Source organism: Raphanus sativus, chromosome 6, assembly GCF_000801105.2.
Source record: "Raphanus sativus cultivar WK10039 chromosome 6, ASM80110v3, whole genome shotgun sequence".
NCBI classification, from domain to species: Eukaryota; Viridiplantae; Streptophyta; class Magnoliopsida; order Brassicales; family Brassicaceae; genus Raphanus; species Raphanus sativus.
In genome coordinates this window covers 32,728,367-32,749,711 of record NC_079516.1, presented here as the reverse complement: position 1 = coordinate 32,749,711, position 21,345 = coordinate 32,728,367, and the positions used below count along the sequence as shown (strand labels likewise).

At 35.6% G+C, this 21,345-nt stretch overlaps 1 protein-coding gene across 3 annotated transcripts; it reads right to left on the bottom strand.

Annotated features, from left to right (window-relative positions):
* Positions 1-418: 418 nt before the first annotated feature.
* Positions 419-19,445, bottom strand: LOC108811746 (transcription factor MYB8). Of its 3 annotated transcripts, none has more exons than XM_056988540.1 (4): positions 19,148-19,445; positions 17,441-17,571; positions 15,912-16,384; positions 419-593 (listed from the first exon to the last, which is right to left on the bottom strand). In XM_056988540.1, exons 1-4 carry the CDS (start codon positions 19,277-19,279, stop codon positions 556-558), a joined length of 774 nt encoding a protein of 257 aa, XP_056844520.1. In that variant the 5' UTR covers positions 19,280-19,445; the 3' UTR covers positions 419-555. The 3 variants fall into 3 exon arrangements, with proteins under 3 accessions (XP_056844520.1, XP_056844522.1, XP_056844521.1); XM_056988542.1 differs by lacking the exon at positions 419-593 and adding an exon at positions 14,707-15,265; XM_056988541.1 differs by lacking the exon at positions 419-593 and having other exon boundaries at positions 15,796-16,384.
* Between the last annotated feature and the right edge of the window lie 1,900 nt (positions 19,446-21,345).

Sequence of the window (21,345 nt, the reverse complement as noted above, 5' to 3'; positions counted from 1 at the left end):
AACTCTACATTTGGGTTAGGTACTGATGCATCTCCAGCACCAGACACCCCAGCCCCATCCTTAGCTTTCCGAGACCGCTTCCTTGTTCCCTTAGGACACATCAAAACCAAACACAAACCAAATGTTAGTCTTGACAGAAACTTTCTAAACCTCAAACAACATCAAATAAGCAAATAAAAACATAAACCAAACATGTCAAGAGACTCAGCCGGATGTGTGATGACCTGCCCCTAACCCAACAGCCTAGAATCAAGCATGCTCTGATACCAACTTGTAAGACCCGAACCTGGATCCCATGATCCAACCAGTCCAAGTACTTACCTAAATGTCTAAGTGTAATTCAGCCGGTTTAAGTCCAATAGTTTCTAAGTCATTTTCAATTCATTTGAGGTTTATATTTCACAAGTACAAAGCGGAAGCATAAAAGAAATATCATTCATATATATAAGTCAATGTGATCCATACAAATCATTCAATCCACACAAGTTGCACAATAGGCTATCATAAGTTCATCTAAACTAGACACACATCACACATCCATCCACGGCCAAGTCTTCAAGACTCCTTTGCTTTACCACGATCACTGCTTGTTCCTGAAACCAAACCACAACACATGAATACAAATATGATCCGATATCCTAGCATCAATCTAATCAGTACATGGTTCCGGACCCTAGATCACATCTAAATCCCATTTCTGATCACACTAAATACTCGGCCAAAAACTCTAAACTATACATGATAATTCATGATAATTCCAAACTAAGAGAATGGTCCAATTGGATTCCTCAGAACCGGCCTCAGTCATATCGACCTTGACCATGAACCGCCAACCGGCCAAACTGAACCATCCCTAAATCCATGATATAAATTGAATCTAACACTTTGATAATTCATTAAAAATCCCAACTAAGAGATTACAATCGCCAAACCTCAATAATTCCCTTGGGAACTATGAGATCGGACCATACCTCCCCAACCAAGGCCATAGAGAGATTACACTGACCAATCCAAGCCTTGGGGGTTTGTCCGCGGGTTTAAACCCTCAGACCACATCAGAATATAGTAGGGAAGAGATTGACAAAGAGAAAAGAAGAAACGGATGCAACCAACACATCATGGTTCAACCGGCCAGACCATATAAACCCATGGTCTTGGGCGGCCACCATCCGGAGTGCATCAGTACCTTAGGCGTGCGTTCCTCTGCGCCTCCATCCTTCTCTGTTTCCTTCCTCTTGTCCTTATCACTTTGCCCGCCTGCCATGGCCTTGCCTGAACCTTTTCCACCGTTTAAATCTCACCGGACCACCACTCGGATAACTCCTTACCGCCGGTCTCTTCTCTCTTTCTTTCTGGTAGAATTTTGGCAGAGGTTTGCCTAGTATTTTTCGTGGTTGGAATCGATGAACAATGACTCCTATTTATAGGAAAGGTCATCGACAGGCGGTTGGGATGAGCGGTTGCACGGTTTTGGGCGAAAAGGCACAAACGGTTCCATTTGCATCTCTTCGGCCAAACCGCTTCCCAACTGCCTCCAACCGCTCCCCTTGATCGATATCCAGCTGCCAATACTCCACCAGGTACTTAGCTCACTTGCCAAGCTCCATGGTCTCACCTGACCACATCACCACCGAGCCGGACCCATAACCACTCATGGTCCGGTCCAACCGCCCAAGAGTTAATCACTCCGTCCAGCTGAGGTGAGCTGGTCACTAGCTTCCCCAGCTGAGTGAGCTGACCTGTTAGCTACTGGAGCTGTCCTAGACTTGCCTGAGCTACTGTGAGCTTGCCTCACTCCTTTCCTAGCTGCCCGAGCTACCAAAACTCAACGGCCAGCTACCATAACACTTGTCCAGCTCCTTTGAGCTTACCTTTCCTTCATTCTGGTTAAGTCTCAGTTTCCTGATGCACTTAACCCCACTTATGGACCATGATACGCTTGCCTTTAGGTCTCATGACCTGGCTGGTGCTTGTCCTCGCACCATGGTCCATCCGGATGGCTTTACCTAGAACTTGGGACATGACAGCAAGACTCGAAGACAATTGACCAGAACGTTAACGACTTCTTGAAGTTAGTCACAGACCTGAACAACCTCAACATAGAGATCCCCGAGGAAGTGCAAGCGATTCTGCTACTCAACGCTCTGCCAAGCAGGTATGACTCTCTTAAAGAAACTTTGAAATATAGTAGAGAGGCTATTAGAGTAGATGAGATTGCTAGTGCTGCTAGGTCTAAAGAACTGGAGTATAAGGACTCATCTACCGCTAAGTTGAATGGGGAAGGAAACTATAGTAGAGGTATGTCAGATAGTAGATCGGATAGTAGAGGTAGAAATGCTTTTGCAGGTAAGAACGGCAAGTACAGGTCAAGATCTAAGAGCAAGGAAGGGAAGCGTCTGTGTTGGTCCTGCGGAAAAGAAGGTCACTTCAAGCGTCAGTGTCACAAATGGTTAGAACGAAACAAAGACACCAAGCACGATCAAGACAGGGGAGAAGCTTCACTGGCAAAGGATGATGCTAAGGATCTTGTGGGATTAATCGTTGATGAAGCAAACTCAGTGACAACAGACTACGAGGAATGGGTGATGGACACAGGGTGCTCTTTCCACATGACACCAAGGTGTGATGTGTTCATTGACTTGCAAGCAGTTCAATAGGGAAGAGTGAGGATGGCAAGCGACACAGTGGTTGAGGTCAAAGGCATAGGAGCAGTTCGGTTTCAGAATGCAGATGGAACTACGTTTCTTCTGACAGAGGTCAGATACATGCAAGGAATCTCCAGGAATCTGATCTCCATGGGAACTCTTGAAGAAAAAGGGTGTGAGTTCAAAGCAGCTAATGGTGTCCTTAAAGTTATTAAGGGTTGCACCGTTTTCATGAAGGGTCAAAGAAGGCAGTCGTTGTACATCCTCCAGGCAAAAGCTAGAACATTGTCAACCTCAGGGGAATCCAGCTCAGCCTCAACACCAGATAATGTGCTTGAAGATACTCAGCTATGGCACAGCAGGCTTGGCCATCTGGGTCAGAAAGGAATGGATGTACTCAACAAGAAAGGGTTGTTTGGCAAGAGCAGAGTTGAAAGCTTGAAGTTTTGTGAAGCGTGTGTGATTGGCAAGACTCACAAAGTAAGTTTCAGTCGAGCAAAGCATGTTACTAAGGATAAGCTGGACTACGTGCATTCGGATCTTTGGGGGTCTCCTAACGTACCCCACAGCCTCAGTCGAAGCCACTACTTCATCTCGTTCACAGATGACTACACGAGAAAAGTGTGGTTGTATTTTCTCAAGTTTAAAGATGAAGCCTTCCAGAGCTTTGTAGTTTGGAAAAAGATGGTTGAGACACAAAGTGAGAGGAAGGTTAAGGTGTTAAGGACAGACAACGGGTTAGAATTCTGCAACAAGTTGTTTGATGGTTTCTGTAAAGAAAACGGGATAGTGAGGCATAGAACCTGCACATACACACCGCAGCAAAACGGTGTTGCTGAGAGGCTTAACCGAACTATAATGAATAAAGTTCGGAGCATGCTGAGTGAAAGCGGAATGGAGCTGAAGTTTTGGGCCGAAGCTGCAGCTACTGCAGTGTACCTGATAAACTGATCACCTTCAGCTGCATTAGAGTTTGAGATACCAGAAGAGCTGTGGTCGTCTCATGCTCCTGACCTAAGCAATCTAAAGAGATTTGGATGCTTAGCATATGTGCATTCAACAGAGGGAAAGCTCCTCCCAAGAGCTAAAAAGGTGTATTCACTGGCTATCCAGAGGGAGTCAAAGGATTCAAGGTGTGGCTCTTGGATGAAAGGAAGGTTGTGATAAGCAGAAGCGTGGTATTTCATGAGGAGCTTTTATACAAAGTTGTGAAGAAAGACACATCAGAAGTAAGCCGAGTGCAGACAGTATCAACGGTGGTCGATCTCAAAGCGTTGGAGTCCAAGACAGAACAGGAGGCTACAACTCCTGAGGAAGATAACGTCAAGGAGGATAGTGAAGAAGTAGTAGAGCAGGAAGTGGCAGATTATCAACTTGCCAGAGATAGAGGAAGAAGGATTTCACGACCACCTCCAAGGTTGATGGATTACGAGTGCGATATCACTGATGGAGAAGATCAGTTTGCGGGTATAGTGTGTCTTATGACTGAAGATACACTATCGGAACCGAACTCGTGGAAAGAAGCTATGATGGATGCAGATAGTGACAAATGGTTGGAAGCAGCGCAAGATGAGATGACTTCTGTAGAGGCAAACGAGACGTGGGAGCTGATAGAGAGACCAAAAGGGCAGAAGACGATTGGGTGCAGATGGCTCTTTAAGAGAAAAGCTGGAATTGCTGGAGTGGAACCACCTAGATACAAGGGTAGGCTTGTGGCTAAGGGCTACTCTCAGAAGGAGGGGATCGATTATCAAGAGATCTTTGCCCCGGTGGTGAAACATGTATCAATACGGTATATATTGTCTGCAGTTGCACATTTCGACATGGAGCTGCAGCAAATGGATGTGAAGACGGCGTTCTTGCACGGAAATTTGGATGAGTTTATTGTGATGGAGCAACCAGAAGGTTTCGTGGATAAGAGATATCCAGATAGAGTGTGAAAACTCAAGAGATCTCTGTATGGTTTGAAGAAAAGCCCGAGACAGTGGAACAAGCGGTTCGATGACTTTGTGAGATCTAAGGGCTACACAAGGAGTGAGTACGATTCATGCGTGTACTTTCAAATGAACAAGCAAGGTGATTATGTCTACATGCTGCTCACGTGGACGACATATTAATCGCATCAGTCAACAAGGTGGAAGTGCAGAAGCTCAAGAAAGTTTTAAGTGATGAGTTTGACATGAAGGATTTGGGAGATGCCAAGAAAATCTTAGGCATGGAGATAACACGAGATCGAGCTAACAGGAAGTTGAATGTTTCTCAAGAAGGATACTTGTGGAGAGTGTTGGATAAGTTCAACATGGATCAGTGTAAAGCGGTTGCTACTCCATTGGGAGCTCATTTCGTTCTCAAGACTGCCACTGATGTGGAGTTACGAGATCAGGAGGAGTGTATGAGGAAGATCCCATATCAGAATGCTGTGGGAAGTATCATGTACTCTATGGTGGGTACACGACCTGATTTGGCTCATGTTGTTGGGGTCATAAGTCGTTTCATGTCAAGGCCAATTAAAGATCATTGGCAGGCAGTGAAATGGGCTCTGAGGTATATTAAAGGATCGGTGGATGTGTGCTTGAACTACAAGAAGAAGGGTGACTTTGTGGTCACAGGGTACTGCGATTCAGACTACGGTGGAGATTTGGATCACGCGAAGTCTACTACAGGAATGGTATTTACTGCAGGTGGAAACCCGGTTAGTTGGAGGTCATCGTTACAGAAGGTCGTTGCACTCTCAACTACAAAAGCAGAGTATATTGCTCTTTCAGAGGCAGTAAAGGAGGCAGTTTAGCTGAAGAGATTTGCAGAAGAACTTGGATTTCCTCAAGATACGGTGGAGGTCTACTGTGACAGTCAGAGTGCTATTGCATTGTCGAAGAATGCAGTGTACCATGAACGCACTAAGCACATGGCAACCAAGTATCATTTCATCAGAGATTTGATTAAGGTGAGAGAGGTGCATGTATTGAAGAATGCTACTGCAAACAATCCTGCAGATATTTTTACCAAGGTGTTGCCAGTATACAAGATGCAGGAAGCATTGAAGATGCTTCGTGTTACAAGAGACTGAAGCATGAAGGCGTCTCGGGTCTGGTCAAGGATTCGAGGAGAAGGAGGAGCTCAGTCTGACTTCCAGGAGGAGTTTGGTCAAGAACTCTGAGTGAAGCTGGTTGAAGGCTTGTAAGAATCAGGTATATGATTATGTCATTACGTTTGTTCAAGTTTATGAGCATTGCTATTATCTGAGGGAATGATGATAGGAAAACTTGCCTAAGGAGGAGATTTGTTGGTTATAGTCAAGTCTCTGTTCTCGGTTAGGTTCAATTAGTTGAGTCTTAATTGTATTCGGTTTAGAATGGTTAAGCTTGTAATTGATTAGAACCAGGTTCTCTCTCTCATTAGTATTCACACGTGTGGTTTGTGCACGTGTGACGGTTAGCTACCTGAGTATAAAGGTTCAGCTGATCGTCAGTTAGGAATCTGTTCTGAGCTGATTAGGTTGTTAGATCAGTCATCAGAAAGATACGAGAGAGAGAGCGAGGTGATCGAGTTGTAAAGACGGTGGCTCGGCTTGTGAGCTCATCCGTTGCGGTATAGTCATCTGCTGGTTCGATCCCAGCTCCGGTGAAGTATAGCGGTCACTCCTCGTTAACGGAGTGGTGCGGTGAACACCGGGTCAACACTTGCTCGTGTGCTCTGTAGGATAGAAACGTTCGAAGTCGAGGAAAGATTCATTAGACTTCACATTGTTTCAGTAACTCAGAGGATTTGTGTTGGAGAATGAATTATCCCGGTATCAGTTTCTGAAGAAAAAGCTAAATAATTAACAGGTATTAACTAAAACTTCTTCCATTTTCGTTCATCTTATAATCTTGTATTTTAACTGCTTGTATGTATTGATTTATAAGTAAAGACCACGACTTTGTATATTAACGCATGATTTCAGTCTTTTCTTTGATTATTGGTTCCTGTAAAGTTCATGATGAGATTTGCTAATTGGTTCTTGTACTAATTTTAGACTGCTAAATTTTTGTGTGTTTGTCCAGCTACTAATATATTATATTTCATTAGCTTTCATGAAAGTGTATATGGTTATAAATTATAATACAACTCTTGACTAAAACTGAAGAACTTTCCCCTTACATCAGAAACAACAAAGGTCAGTGTTTACTTGGCGCTATGTTTGGATTTCAGCAGTAGATCCAGTTCGTAAAAAAATTTGTAAGATAACAGTGGTTGACGAAAGTAGTTAATTGAAGTTTAGATAATGTTTACAAAGAAAACATACCAATTGATCGGCTAAAACCATTTCGAAGGTTTCACCTCGAGAAGATGTGTTTTGCTTCTATGAATGCAAGCATTTAACTTGAACTCACCATGAGTTTTTGAAAGGTCTGAGTTTGTTGAGAGGAGTAGAAGTTGTAATCTTAGACATCTTTTCTTTTTTGAGCGTAAGTGATATGGTTTTCAGCCGTAGAAATGGTGTATATATAGTTTGGTTCGGAATGAGTAGGTTAAATAGGATATTCTATGACAGTTCTTTTCTACTAAAAATCTTTTCTACCGGAAGTATTGGGACATTGTGACAGATGATTTGATCCGTATGGTTAATCAATTTTTTTTGAAGGCACAATGGTGAAGGGGTTAAACGATACAAATATTTGTCTAATTTTTAAGACGACCAAGCCGAATGAGATGACAAAGTTTAGACCTATCAGCCTTTGCAATGTTAGCTACAAAATTATATCGATGGTCTTATGCCAGAGATTAAAGAAGGCTCTCACAACAGATATCTGAAACACAGTCAGCCTTTGTAGCAGAAAGACAAATCACAGATAATATCATGATAGCCCAGGAGATGTCCCATGCTTTGTGGACTAAACCTGCTGGAAGAGTTAAGAGAATGGACATCAAAACGGATATGAGAAAAGCATATGATAGGATGGAATTGTCATTTATTGAGGCAGTTATGCGGAAGATGGGTTTTTCAGAGATATAAATTGACTGGATTATGAGATGTATCACCTCGGTTAGATACAAAGTTTTGATAAATGCAGATCCAAGGGGAAATATAGTTCCAGAAAGAGGCCTAAGGCAAGGAGATCTTTTGTCTCCTTTCATATTTATTCTATGCACGGAAGCGTTCGTTAGCCTTCTTAATCACGCGGAAAGTCAGGGAAAGATAACGGAGATGCGAATCGCACGCGCTAGCCCCCTGATATCCCACCTACTTTTTTTGTGATGATAGCCTTTTCTTTTGTAAGGCGGAGCCCTGTGAATGTGAAGAAGTTGTGAAAGTAGTCAGGAGATATGGAAGAGCATCAGGTCAGTGTATTAATTTCGATAAATCCTCCTTACTCTTTGGTAAGAGGATCCCGGCGAGTGAGCGACAGCAGATCAAAGATACCCTTGGTATCCAAAATAAATGAGGAATAGAGTCATACTTAGGAATTCCGGAGGATATTAGTGGATCCAATTGTAAGCTATTTGCTTTCTTAAAGGATAAGCTACTACACAGAGTGAATGGGTGGATGGACAGACTGCTTTCGAAAGGAGGGAAATAAGTTTTAATCAAATATATCCTACTAGCACTCCCAACATATGTCATGTCCAGCTTTTTGCTTCCCGTAGATATATGTGAGAATCTCGTAAGTGCCATAGCACAATTTTGGTGGAGTTCTAATCCACCAAAGCGAGGAATACACTGGGCCAGATGGTACAAGATGTGTGCACCTAAAGACGAAGGAGGAATTGGATTTTGCATGATTCATGACTTTAACTTGGTACTCTTAGCAAAACAAATTTGGCGTCTTGTTCAGTTTCCAGACTCATTAGTGGCAAGAGTTTTACGAGGCAAATACTATTATTTAAACTCGCTTTTGCGAATAGGCTCCATTAATAATACATCTTATGTGTGGACGAGTATTATAGTGGCGAGGAAGCTTTTATTATTGGGTATCAGGAACAAAGTGCATTCAGGATATGAAATTAAGGTGTGGCAGCTTTTATTCTTGAATATTAATCTACGAAATGTCAACCATATCGACACCTTGACTATTTTTCATACGTGCAATCCAATATAACAGACAACTATCAAATCTCCTAATGTTATAAAATCGAACAACCATTTATTAGTTTTTTAGGAAAAAATATATAATCTTATGTTACTATGAAATATATTGTCTACTTCGTAAGCAGTAGCATATTAGTTCTATATAATTTATTATTATTATGTTCGACAGATGAATGAAATTGTAGTCTTTTATGAAAACCTTTACATTTGATATATTCTGTGTTATAGATCATAGAAACTAATAATGCGCAAACATAAATCGTACACATTTATATGGTAATGATCAATGGTACATGTTGTAATAATTCTAGTAAACTAAGGGTATTTTAAAAAAAGATGTGAGAGTGCTTGTGAGACTACCACGTAAGAAATGACACTCATGTAAATCACACATGAAGTGAAGGTTATTTATTTTTTTAGTACTCCTAAAATAATATATAGGGGATAATAATATTATATATAGCGGTTTACTCGGTTTGATTTCAAATAATATAAGGGTTACACTGGTCAATAGATGGTCTAGCGAACGGAATGGTTTAGCAAAATTATGGTCTAGCGAAGTAATGGGTAGGAATTACCAAACGACAGAATTTAATTCTACTGGCATAGGTACGTAATTATTTAGAAAAATTTAGGGCTAATTTTTATTTGTACTCCTTTTTGATAGTTTAGATAAATAAAGATCAGCAATGTACATAGATATTTTCCTCTTTTATCATAACTAGATTTTTGAACCGCACTACGTGCAACTGATTTGATCAAATTAAATAAGCAAATATATAATATAAATAAAAAATTATGTTTCAAAGTTATAAATTAAAAAGTAATATTTTGATTTTCTTAGTAACCTTCGTGTATTTGGATCATTAGGTTTTATAATCTTTTGTTGCTCAAAAAAGAGTTTTGAGTTCAGTTTTGTTCTCAGAGACAAAAATAACTTATTCAATTATCTTGTGGTATATAATTTACATAAAAATATTTTAAGGGAGAATTCTATAAAATATTTCAACTAAGTTTCATTAATTTTCTTAATATTTAAATCTTTTGATATTAGTTTAATACTTCAAATAATTATTTTTTCATATATATCCTTTAAATTTTATATTGTTCTCATTTAATTTTAATATTCAAACTATGTCTACTTTAATAAAAACATCAGTAAGTTTCAAATGAAATTTATAATTTTTTTTAAAAATTAAACCAAATAATAAATCATTTCTAATTTGATTTTAAATTTTAGCAATAAAATCAACTAAATTTTGATGAATTTTAGTAATTTAGAAAAACTTAATTTGATTTGAAAATAATGAATTAGTTTTACGTTTCAGAAGATAAACTAAAGTTAATATTAACTTAAAATAAAAAGTTTAAGGTTATCCACAATTTAGTTTGTTTCAAAGTTAGTATATTAAATGAAAAAAATTGTTAGCCGAAGTATTAATCTTGGTTTAAAATAATTCGAGTGTTGAAAACTTAACAAAATTTACTTAAGATATTTTTACGGAATTCTCCCTTTTTAATTCTTTTACAGTTGTAGATTTACATTTTAGTCTTTAAGATGTTGATAGAGACTATCAGCAATCAAAATTTAAGAAAACAATAATCAAAATAGTTGTGGATGTAGGAATTCTGTCAATCGAAATTATGTTTTCTCATTTTAGATAAAAAGCCAATTATACTAATAGTTTTGATATTTATAGCAGATTGAATTCTCTTTTGGTAATAAAAATGAAGTAATATATTAAAAATATCCTATTATAAACAGTATATATTAGTTTTATGAAGGTTTTGTTAGCTATTTAGTTATTGTAATTGATACACCGAAACTGTATTTTTGCTACTGCAACCTAACAGTGTAAATGTAGTTTTTGAGATTTAATTCCAGAGGATCAGTTTACACTTTATCTTTATAAGATCAAAATTAAGCTAAGACAATATAGGGGGTTTTGAGTTTTGAGGTGACGTAAATAAATAAGTAACAGATTGAATTAAAGTTTCAGATGATTAAAGAGCTAGCCTAGGGTGAAGGATTGGGTGTCAAACAATCATGAGCCAAACATCTATTCAACGTTTTATTATAAACGAGTTTAGAACTCGGAACACAATGCTAGATCAACCAACTGTCGTGGTATTTCACCTTTCATCGATCAGCCTCAAAGCCTAAGCTATCGCTTGGTCTGAGAGCTGATGATGAACATTAAGAGTAGATTCGATCAGTTCACAAATTGCTCTAACATCTAATTTCACTGGCTAGGGACAAGCTGTCCATTCATGTTGTTTCTAGCAACCTAAGTACTGTTGATGATTAGATTAAACCTAGTTTCAAACAGTAAATACCTAGTTTAATGCAGACAGTAAGCATAATATGAACGGAGACAAGAAAGCGGATTACTCAGCCATGACACAAGAGATCAAAGACATGGATACTGAATACTACTGCATAAAAATAACAGAAACAAAGAGAGGGTTCAGGATAATCTTCTCTATGGAGAGAGATGAAGCCTTCTCCCTCTACAAAGTAGCAAATCCAAAAGTATAAAGTTCTAGAGTCTGTTTCTCTGTGTAAAATAACATAGAATGATAATAAAAATATGAAGAAGAATATATCTAAAGGTTTATGGCGGCCAAGAGAGAAAAAGGGATAATTATGACAAATCTCGAGATGTCTTGTAAAATCCTTAATAATTTATGCCGCTGGAATAGGCACTCGGTTGCTCCGCTTGATCGGGAACAGTCATTAGACTGTTCTGTGTGAAAATCACCAAACTCCACCGTTTTCCGCCTCTTTTACTCCTACTGCTCCATCTCCCATCCAGTGTGATATACCATTAATTTGACCCACTTTTAGTCATGGTATATTAGTGTTTTAGGATATATTTTATCTATTTTGGAGTCTATATAGCATATTTATAGGTTCATGAACGAATGGAAGAAATGTGATGATTTTGGAGCATTTTGGAGCACTTTAGAGATTACACCCGAGAAGACCGTATCGACCACCCGAGGTCGACAAGGAGAGGCGCGCATCGATCGATACACATCTTGTGTCATCGATTGATACTTAATCGCAAAAGCCCAAATTTGGTCACAGCCGACTTGAAGCCCAAGACACCATCTATTTATCAAACTGCCCATGACGAGTTTTAACCTAATTCTATAGTATTTATGTCTTGCCTATGTGGTTTGGCACATACACGGTTTTTACAAGAGTTTTTTTAAAAGTCTTTAGACATAGTTTATTTGTTTTTGGTGAAAGAAAGAGTTATCATTGAGAGATATCTTGAACACCATTGTTTTCTAATCTATTCTATGAACCCCTCATGGCTTTTATCCAAGGTGTTCCCATGATGACGTTATAGATGGCTGGCTGGTCGAGAAACCAGTTAATAAATTTGGCGTTGGTGTGACTTAGGATAGATCCATATTCATCCTTTTCAGGGTGTTGCGGAAGATGATGTTGACTACTTCCCGTGTCTACAAGGATCCTAGAGACTTCGAGGTCTCCGATCACGAGGTCAATGACGAGTGGATCCAATGATGATTATCGATTCCGCCGTTTCTTTTTTGTTGATTGTGATCGCGTTTCTGGGGAGGTCACAGGATGGAGACCAGCTTGGCTAGTTCGCGCTTGATTCGGCTTTTTGTTGGTAAGCCTTGATGGACAAGACAGTGTCGTGGCAGTGCTGTGATCCTACAATGATATGTTTACTCTGCGACGATTATTGTCGTTCCCCTTTTCATCGTGCCTTTTTCCGCGCTTCTCGCCCGACTGATTTTTGTTGATAGTTTTCTCTAGTGGCGGATTTTTATCAGTCTTCGTAGGGCGATCGAAATCGCGGATTTAATCTTTGATGCCGGTTACTCGGAGTTTTTTCCTGTAAGTAATTTTGCGGCTAGCATCCCACCGAGAACCTTGCAGTTCACGGTCGAGTGCGCCCGACTTTGGTGGAACTCGCAGAAGACAGTGTCGTCATAGCTCGAGTTTTGGGCTCCTATTACAATTTCGATAAGCCCACTCGAATAAATGATATAAGCCAAAATATACAGAAAACAAACGAAAGATAAAAAACAGGTAGCCATGTGGCTTAAAAAGCCAACCTTCCATTATGACGTGGACGCATGAAAAAAAAAGAAAAATCTCACTTATTATTATAAATATACACCGACTATATCTTTCTTATAAAATATTAAAAAAATATAATAGACTATCGTAAGCTAAGTTTAGCCCCTAAACCTATTTTATCTATTTAGAATAATTTAGTTCAACAATAAAGATAATCTTAATAATTTTATATTTACTTTTTCTATTTTTAATATGACTTTTCATAATTACAAATATATAACTTATTTGTGTATATTAAGCTAATTATCTATTCTAGGACATTTTTTCTCAAATAAATTCATGAGTAACTTTCCAAATCTTTTTGGATTTAAATTGATTAAAAACAGGCCAAGGTGGTGGGCTCTAAGAGGAAACGCTAAACACTAAAAAGAAAGATAAAGCTAAGCACACGTATGAGAGCATCTCCAATGTATTACTCCAAATTTTACTCCAAAATGATGCAACTCCAAAATGGAGTGATGTTTTACTCCAATGTATTACTCTATTTTTTACTCCAAAATAGTTAATAATTGTTAAAATTTTACTAATTAACCCCAACTATTTTATGTTTGCAAAAATACTTTAAAATATAATTTATTTAAATTAAACATTTATTATTAAAAGGTACAAAAAATCATAAAAATAGAATAAAACATAATGTATAAGTTGGTTCAATAATAAGAATTAGAATATTTTTCCACAAATGATCAATTAATGTATTTCGTAATGAAAAAATGAGTTTATTTATCTTTGATATTCCTAAATCGAGTATTTTTTTTTTGAAATCGGACATTTAAATCACTTATTTTATTTTATTTTTGTTTTATATTATTTTTGTTATTTAATTATGTTATGCATTTTATGTAAAATTATTAAATAATGAAATAACTTATTTTCATGTTGTTGTATCATTTTAAAATATTATTTAAGTAAGAAATAAAAAAATTAAAGATTCAAAGGACCATTTCATAAATAAAAAAAGTTCAACTCTAAAATGGAGTAATGTGTAAGATTACTCCATAAATGGAGTAACCCTAACCATTACTCCATTTTGAAGTTGGAAATGGAGTAGGGTTGGGAGAGGATTTTACTCTAAAATGATGTTTGGAGTAAAAAATGAAGTAGGGTTGGAGATGCTCTGACACATGATGAGAATCTCCATGACCAAGTGATCTCATTGTTTTAAGGGAAATTAGGTCTAATAACTAAAATAAAACTTTAATTTGCTCACTAACCAGAAATCCACCATCTCTCCTACTTTCTCTTCATATCTCTCTTTACTCTATCTCCCAATATCTAACTTTTTTTTTTGGTTATAAAGCAAAAACGCCCTTGTTTTAAACCACTCATTGACAATTGTAGGTCATTTAAGAGCCCATGTAATATCATTTGGAATTATGGTCGATGCTCTGACGGTCTGACCTGCCAGAGCGGAGACAAATACTATCATGTTCCTCTTTTTTGTTCAACTTCAATGCTTTCCCTTACACCAAGGGAAGTCAGTTATTTTGTTTTCTAGTATACACAATCTTGACGATTGTCTTCAACAACTGTATGACTTAATCTTTTGGCAAAAAAAACAACAACTGTATGACTTTGTATTTTGGGCATTGTCAATCACAGTTTTTAATGATTTATTGGCTCTTTGTAATGATGATTACTTGGATAATAAATCCAAAAGCTTTTAAATAAGTTATTTAAAACCATCATTTGCAACTTGCTAGATAAAAACAACAGATGTTGACAGAAAAAACAACAGATTTCAGTTTTACTTTTTTTTTTTGCCATCTAAGAATATTATTAGGATACTAAGTCCATAAAACATATTACAGAAAGCTCAAAGACTGAGAAACCAAAACAAAACACAAAAGTAAAAACGAAATGGCCTACCAAAAACCCAAACTACAAACAACCAAAATTCAAGTCCAAAGAAAACATGTGACCGACCAGATCCCTCCATACCACGTGTTATGCAAAGGGCGTAAGAGAGAGACGCGTGGCAAGGACGGGAATCGTCTTCCACACAAACGGCTTGACCACGCCGCCGGGGTCGATATACGTCGCTCCGCCGTAGTCACCAGACAAATGGATTCACCGAGACACGAGCCACCACCGTATTGACCGATTCCACGAGTCAACACGAGAACAAACCAAATCAATTGACCACCGGACACTACCGGGATTTGACCACAACCACCGAACCCACCTCCAACGACTATATTAGAGGAATAAGGTTTCAGCGACTTCCACTCATTCGCCTAAGCTTTGGGGAGCGTCAACGAGAATACTCGATACCTCACCCATCCGAAGGCCTCCAACCACGAATCGAAACAAACAAACCGCTCGAGCGCTCCAAGGGAACCCATAATAGCCCGCGACCACCGCCAAAGAAGAACGGCACGGCCCTAGAGTCCAAGGCCAGTCATCCCCCGAGTGAAAGGTGCGATACTGGAAGAGAAAAAAGGACATGCAGCGCCATAGAACCACTGATGCCGAGAAAATAAAAGCAAAGAAGCCGAAAAGAAAACAGGGAGAAACAACGGTGGTAACCGGCGGCAAAGACCACAGGCCACCGAACAAAAACTTTTGTTTTCTAGTCAGAAGCGAGAGCGTCTTTCTCTCTAGGCGATCTTTTAAAAGTTCTAAAAGAGACGCTGATATTCTAAATCTGCTCTATTAAAATAAGTTTTTTTAATAATTTTTATATCGAATTCATTATCGATGAAATATTTGAGAAATTCCTTTATCAAAACAAAATTATGAGATGTTTTTTCAAACACTGATATATTGAGATTATTTGGATTACAACGAAGTAATTATTTGATGGTTGCAGTGGACAATAGGAATAGGCTGGTACTAGTGTGACTTGTGACAATGAAAATCTCATGTTAAGTAGTACTAAACGAAACAATATTTGTAGGACTCGACTTATTTTTCTAAATTCATTTTGTATTTTATAATGCTACTTGCATTTACAATCATTCTCCTGGTCAAAGTGGTCCACATTAATTCTTTGTTGCAAAAATAAATCATGCATAACAACACACACTAGTACTAAACCGCAGTCAGAGGAGGTCATCAAGTACGTGAGTACCTTCGTAAAAGAGAGAGATGTACGGCGTCGTCTCGTACTCCATATCGTCAGTCTCCATAAAACGCCTAACTTCTTCATCCTCCCATATCAGAAAATCATCATCTTCTTCAGCACCACCAATCTTGTGATCCCTTTTTAACTCTTCTTTTTCATCTTGATCACTGCTTGTGATTCTCGGCTCCAACAATATGCCCTTAATCCTGCCGAGAACATGTTGTCTAGATGAGATACCTGCGGCTAGCTTGTTCAGGAGACAAGCCGAGCCAGAAGGTGAGGAGGTAGAAGACGACGTAGTCGTTGAAGAGCTACCACATTCTTCGTTAGTGGTCGTGACGGTGAGGTTATTGATGATGGGCTTGTGGGTCATCGGGTCAATTCCTTTCCTCAGCAGTCTTTTCTTGAGACAAGAGTTCCAATGGTTCTTGATGTCGTTGTCTGTTCGATTATCCATCTCCTTCGCAATGGCTGCCCACCTTCAGTTTTTCAACAGTTGCAACAACAAATTTTAGAATTACTTTTTATAATTTGGATATTCCGGTCAAAACCAAGTAACTAATCTCAAAGTCATTAGAAAATTCGGATATTGTTACAATTCAAAGTGACCACAATACCAATATCTAGTTGAAACCTCATTATTATTGTGTAAAAAATTATAAATAATAAAGCCCCGTGTATATTTGATTACCGTCATTAATAACAATTTACAGAAATATTTCGACGGATGTTAAATAAATAAAGTTTTGATTTGATTGGATTTACGTTACCTCAAAAGGACAAAAAAAAAAGTAAGGTTAGATCGTACGTAGGCAGTAACTAAGTGCATGATTTTTTCTCTTTTATTATCATGTAGTTTTTTTTTTTTTGTAAAACTTATTATCATGTAGTTTTTTTTAGTTCTATAATTTTCCTGATATACATATACATATATATATATATATATAACGACAAATTAAGTTGACCAAAGGTGTATCTAGCATGGCTCAATAATTAAAACTTTGTGATTTATTTGGCCTAATAAAAAGTTTGTATTTTTTCTAGAGAATTTGAGATAGTTTGGTATTTAAATACACATTTTCTCTCTCTATATATATAATATATATATATATTCAGTTTTGAAATCCACAAATGATCGTGCACATGTAAATGGACTCATTGTGTTAATTATGTATTTTGCGAATGGATGTTATTTTAAGTCACATGAAATACTACTTTGTTTTTTTTTTTGACAACGAAATACGGAGTATTACTTTGTTTAAAGGTAATAGCTGAACATACAGCATGAGATCGAATGATCTGGTGCAAACTAAATGAAATAATAATATAATTAGCTTTCGCTGGTAAATAAGTATTTAAATATTATTATGTAACGAAAACTTTGTTTGTGTAGTCCAAAGTCTATAATATTATTTTGTTTAACGTCCTTTAACATTTCATGTTAATCCAAATTGTAGGTTTTGACTTTTGACAGAGCAGTAGTTTTTTTTCTGTGCAAATAAGACAGAGAAGCAGTTATTAATTAAGAAACTAACCTGTTTCCGAGGACAGCATGAAGTTTGATGATCTCTTCTTCTTCCTGACGAGTGAATTTGCCTCTTTTAATCCCAGGCCTTAGGTAATTAAGCCACCTTAATCTGCAGCTCTTTCCACATCTCTGCAAACCTGTTTTCTCATGATAAATTATAGAGATGTCAGTTTTAGTAGTCAAAAAGGAGTTTAAGTGTCCTTTTGTAGTGGCAAACAAAAAAAAGTTGCGAAAAATTAAACTTAATTTTCCTCAACAATGGAAAAGGTACTAATTAAAGTTTGGACAAGAGTTAGGGTCCACCCCTATGGTGAACTTTTAAATTCAATTCTCCCCGTAAAACCAATTAAAGAATTATGTAGATAATTAAATAAAAATATTAAATTATTAAAATAATAGTTAAAATTAAAAATAACGTCAATTTTAATGACTTTAACTAAATCCTAGACATTAAATCTTAAATTCTAAACTCAAATATATATCCTAAATCCAAATTTTATACCTTAAATCCAAATCATATACACTAAATTTAAATTCTAAACCTTAAACCCAAAACATAAACCTTAAATCAAAAACCTTTACCCTAAATCTATCATATATCATATACCCTAAACTCAAATCTTATACCCTAAACTCAAACCGTATACTTTAAACCTAAATTGTAGACCTTAAACCCAAACCCTAAACTTAAGAATTTGGATTTAGAGTTTACGATTTGGGTTTAAGATATAAGATTTGGGTTTAGAGTATATGTTTTAGGTTTAGGGTATAGGATATAGGATTAGAATATAGGATGGTTTTAGGGTATAGGATTTGGATTTAGAGTTTAGAATTTGGGGTTTAGATATATGGTTTGAGTTTAAGGTATAAGATTTAGATTTAGGGTATAGGTTTTGGTTTAGAATTTAAGATTTAGGGTTTAGTTAGCGTCACTAAAATTGATGTTATTTTTTTTAATTATTTTCTAATTAATTTAATATTTTTTATTTAATTATCTACATAGCACTTTGATTGGTTTTAAGAATAGAAGTGAATTTAAAAATTCACCATAGAGGTGAAATTAAGTCTTGTACGTTAGTTACAAAGATGAATTCGCTAGGATTTCATGGAGTTCTTATAATTGAGTTTGAAACCCCCAAAAGAAAATGGATTTTGCTATTCACTTCAGAATATGTAGAAGATATATATACCAAATTTTATATCCTAAAATATATAATACTACTTTATGAACTATCAACAAGACAACAACAAATAGGGAAAAAGTACTATCTGCAACTATTTCTAAAACTAGTTTCTCTACATATATATATATATATATATATATATATTAATTTTAATTTCATTTAGAATGAAGAGGAATTGTAATCAATCACAGAAAGCTGACCCAGCGCTAGAGTGTTTATATGCCAAAAAGATTATAAAAAAAAGAAGGAAAACTTGGTCCAGCTCTATAGAGTTTTCTATGCCAAAAAGACAATCAAACTACATAATAATTTAATATCGTAGGCATAAACTAGGAGTGATCTCGACTTTATATACCACTTGTTTCAAAAAAAATATAGTTGAACAAAAATGGAAATAGAGGATTCATAGACACAAAGTAGAGATGGACTTCTGTATATGTTTATGAAACATCTTTAACAAAAGGATGTTATGAAACATTGGTTTATTATATAAGTGGATATGGTGTAAGTATGTGTATCTATATATATACAGCTCTTTTTGGGAGAGAACGCCAATCAGAGACCCCATGCTCGTTGATGTAAGCGACAAGGTTTTGATCTTCCTCCGCCGTCCACTCTCCTTTCTTCATCCCGTCGCCGTCGACCCACTTCTTCCTCCCCATTTTTTCTCAGTCCGACTAATCCTACTGTCACGTTCATAACCTCACGGAAAGACCAGTCTTAAAATAAGATAAATACTGGACTTGAAAGCAAGTCTCCTTCTCTCTCTTCTTTTTACTTTTAGCGGAATAGTCTCAAGAGAGTGAGCAGTGGGAATGTCTTTTTTTTTTTGTGACACAGTAGTGGGAATGTCTATAAGGGGGATATACAGTTATATATAAAAACCTCAAATTTTGGTTTTATTATATTTCCATCGTTGGATTTTTATTTCGAATTCCTCGCCGCTAGATCTAACCACTGTTCAAAACATTAATTTTCTTATTTTTTATTTTTTTTGTAACTGAGTTCAAAACATTATTTTAAATTTTATTTTCAGAAAGTACATTTTTAACCACAAGTATCCCAACTCTTGCTAAAAATTATGTATAATTAATAGTTGAGTCAAATGACTGAGGTTGGCAAGTTTTGAAAATTATTACCACATTTTCCTTTAATATAATCTTTTTAGCTATCAATATAATAAAATAAATTTAAAATCTAAAATTTAAAACCTTTTAACAAAACATATATATGATTCTATGGTGATTATATGAGTTTTGGTACGCAAATATTGAATATATGAAAATACAATTAGTGACCATCGTGATAATTTTAGCTATTTAAAATTAAATAAAAACAGTTCAAATTAACAACAAACTAGATTTTGATCCACACATATGTGCGGAAAATTATTTTAATTTTCATATCATCTGAATTTATTATATAAAATTGAATATAATATATATATATATATATATCAAAAAACTTACCAATATTAAATATTTTTTATTATGTATTTTCAAACACACAATTTGATAAGAGACATCTACAATAATTTTATTGTGTTTTCAACAAGAATAATATTATCCAATTATATATATATATATATATATATATATATTTATTTATTTATTTATCTTGTTATATTTTCTTTCCAATAGAATCAATAATGTAAAATGTGTAAAAATACATATTTATAAACAATTTTTTATTTTACATAATAATGTTTCAGTTGGTAATGTTACTTTGATTATTTACATGTGTTTTAAACATTTTTATTTCTTACGAATAAATAGTTAGGTATTGAATGCTATTTCTAAGACAAAATATTTCACATTAATTTAAAATATTTTTTATTCATAAAATATTTTACTATAAAATATTCCACATTAATTTAAAATATTTTGGATTCTATTATATTTGGTTCGTTAAGATTTTATATTATTATTTTGTAATAGAACATTTTATTTTCTACTATGAAGTAGTTCTATAAAAGAAGTATTCGTGTTTTAAATATTCTATTGATGATTTTAATTGAGAAATTGACATAATTTTATATGTGTGATAGTATATGTATACATGAAAAGAAATTCGTTGTTTATTTTTATTTTAGGTTTTCTAATACTTAATTATTTATCTAATATATGGTTAGTCAAAAATATAGATTGTATACGAGAAATTGATTTATTTTTAGTTAGTTTGATAGCAATAAATTTAGGAAACCTTAAATTTAGATTTCATTGATATTAGGAATAATTTGTGGAGTTAATTTTGAGCTTTAGCCATTTTTCTATCTAAAATAGATTTAGAGAATACATTTATTAATCCATAAAAGACAAAGAAAATTTAAAATAAATTGAATAAATTTATCAATGGCATTAGAACGTAAATAATTTGTAAAACTAAAGAGTATTTTTATTTTGTATTATTCTTTTAATAGATTTGATAAACAAACAGATACTCAGAGATATACTAACTCCGTCGTCACTTTAGTGTGATTACTTATATAAAGGTATAAAGACTCGCGTGTAAATTCTATTTTTTTTTATATTTGTGAAATCCTCAAGAACATACCAGAAACAAAATTCGTTAAAGCAAAAGTAAGATAATCCTGTTACGTGCACATATGTATCAATTAGTATTAGTACGTTCACGTATTCTTTTTCGGTTTTTCCCATCTCAGCAGATATTATGATATTGTTATTTCATATGTGGCTTAATACTAATAGTGATGATACTAATTTAGGAG

Bases quoted from the DNA above. Each gene is read 5' to 3' on its own strand.
- LOC108811746 (XM_056988540.1), bottom strand. From the start codon at position 19,279: ATGGGGAGGAAGAAGTGGGTCGACGGCGACGGGATGAAGAAAGGAGAG. The intron at 16,385-17,440 runs GTTAGTTTCTTA...GAAAAACTGAAG, and splicing joins CATGCTGTCCTCGGAAACAG to GTGGGCAGCCATTGCGAAGG. The intron at 594-15,911 runs GTACTCACGTAC...GTTTGGTTTCAG, and splicing joins CATCTCTCTCTTTTACGAAG to GAACAAGCAGTGATCGTGGT.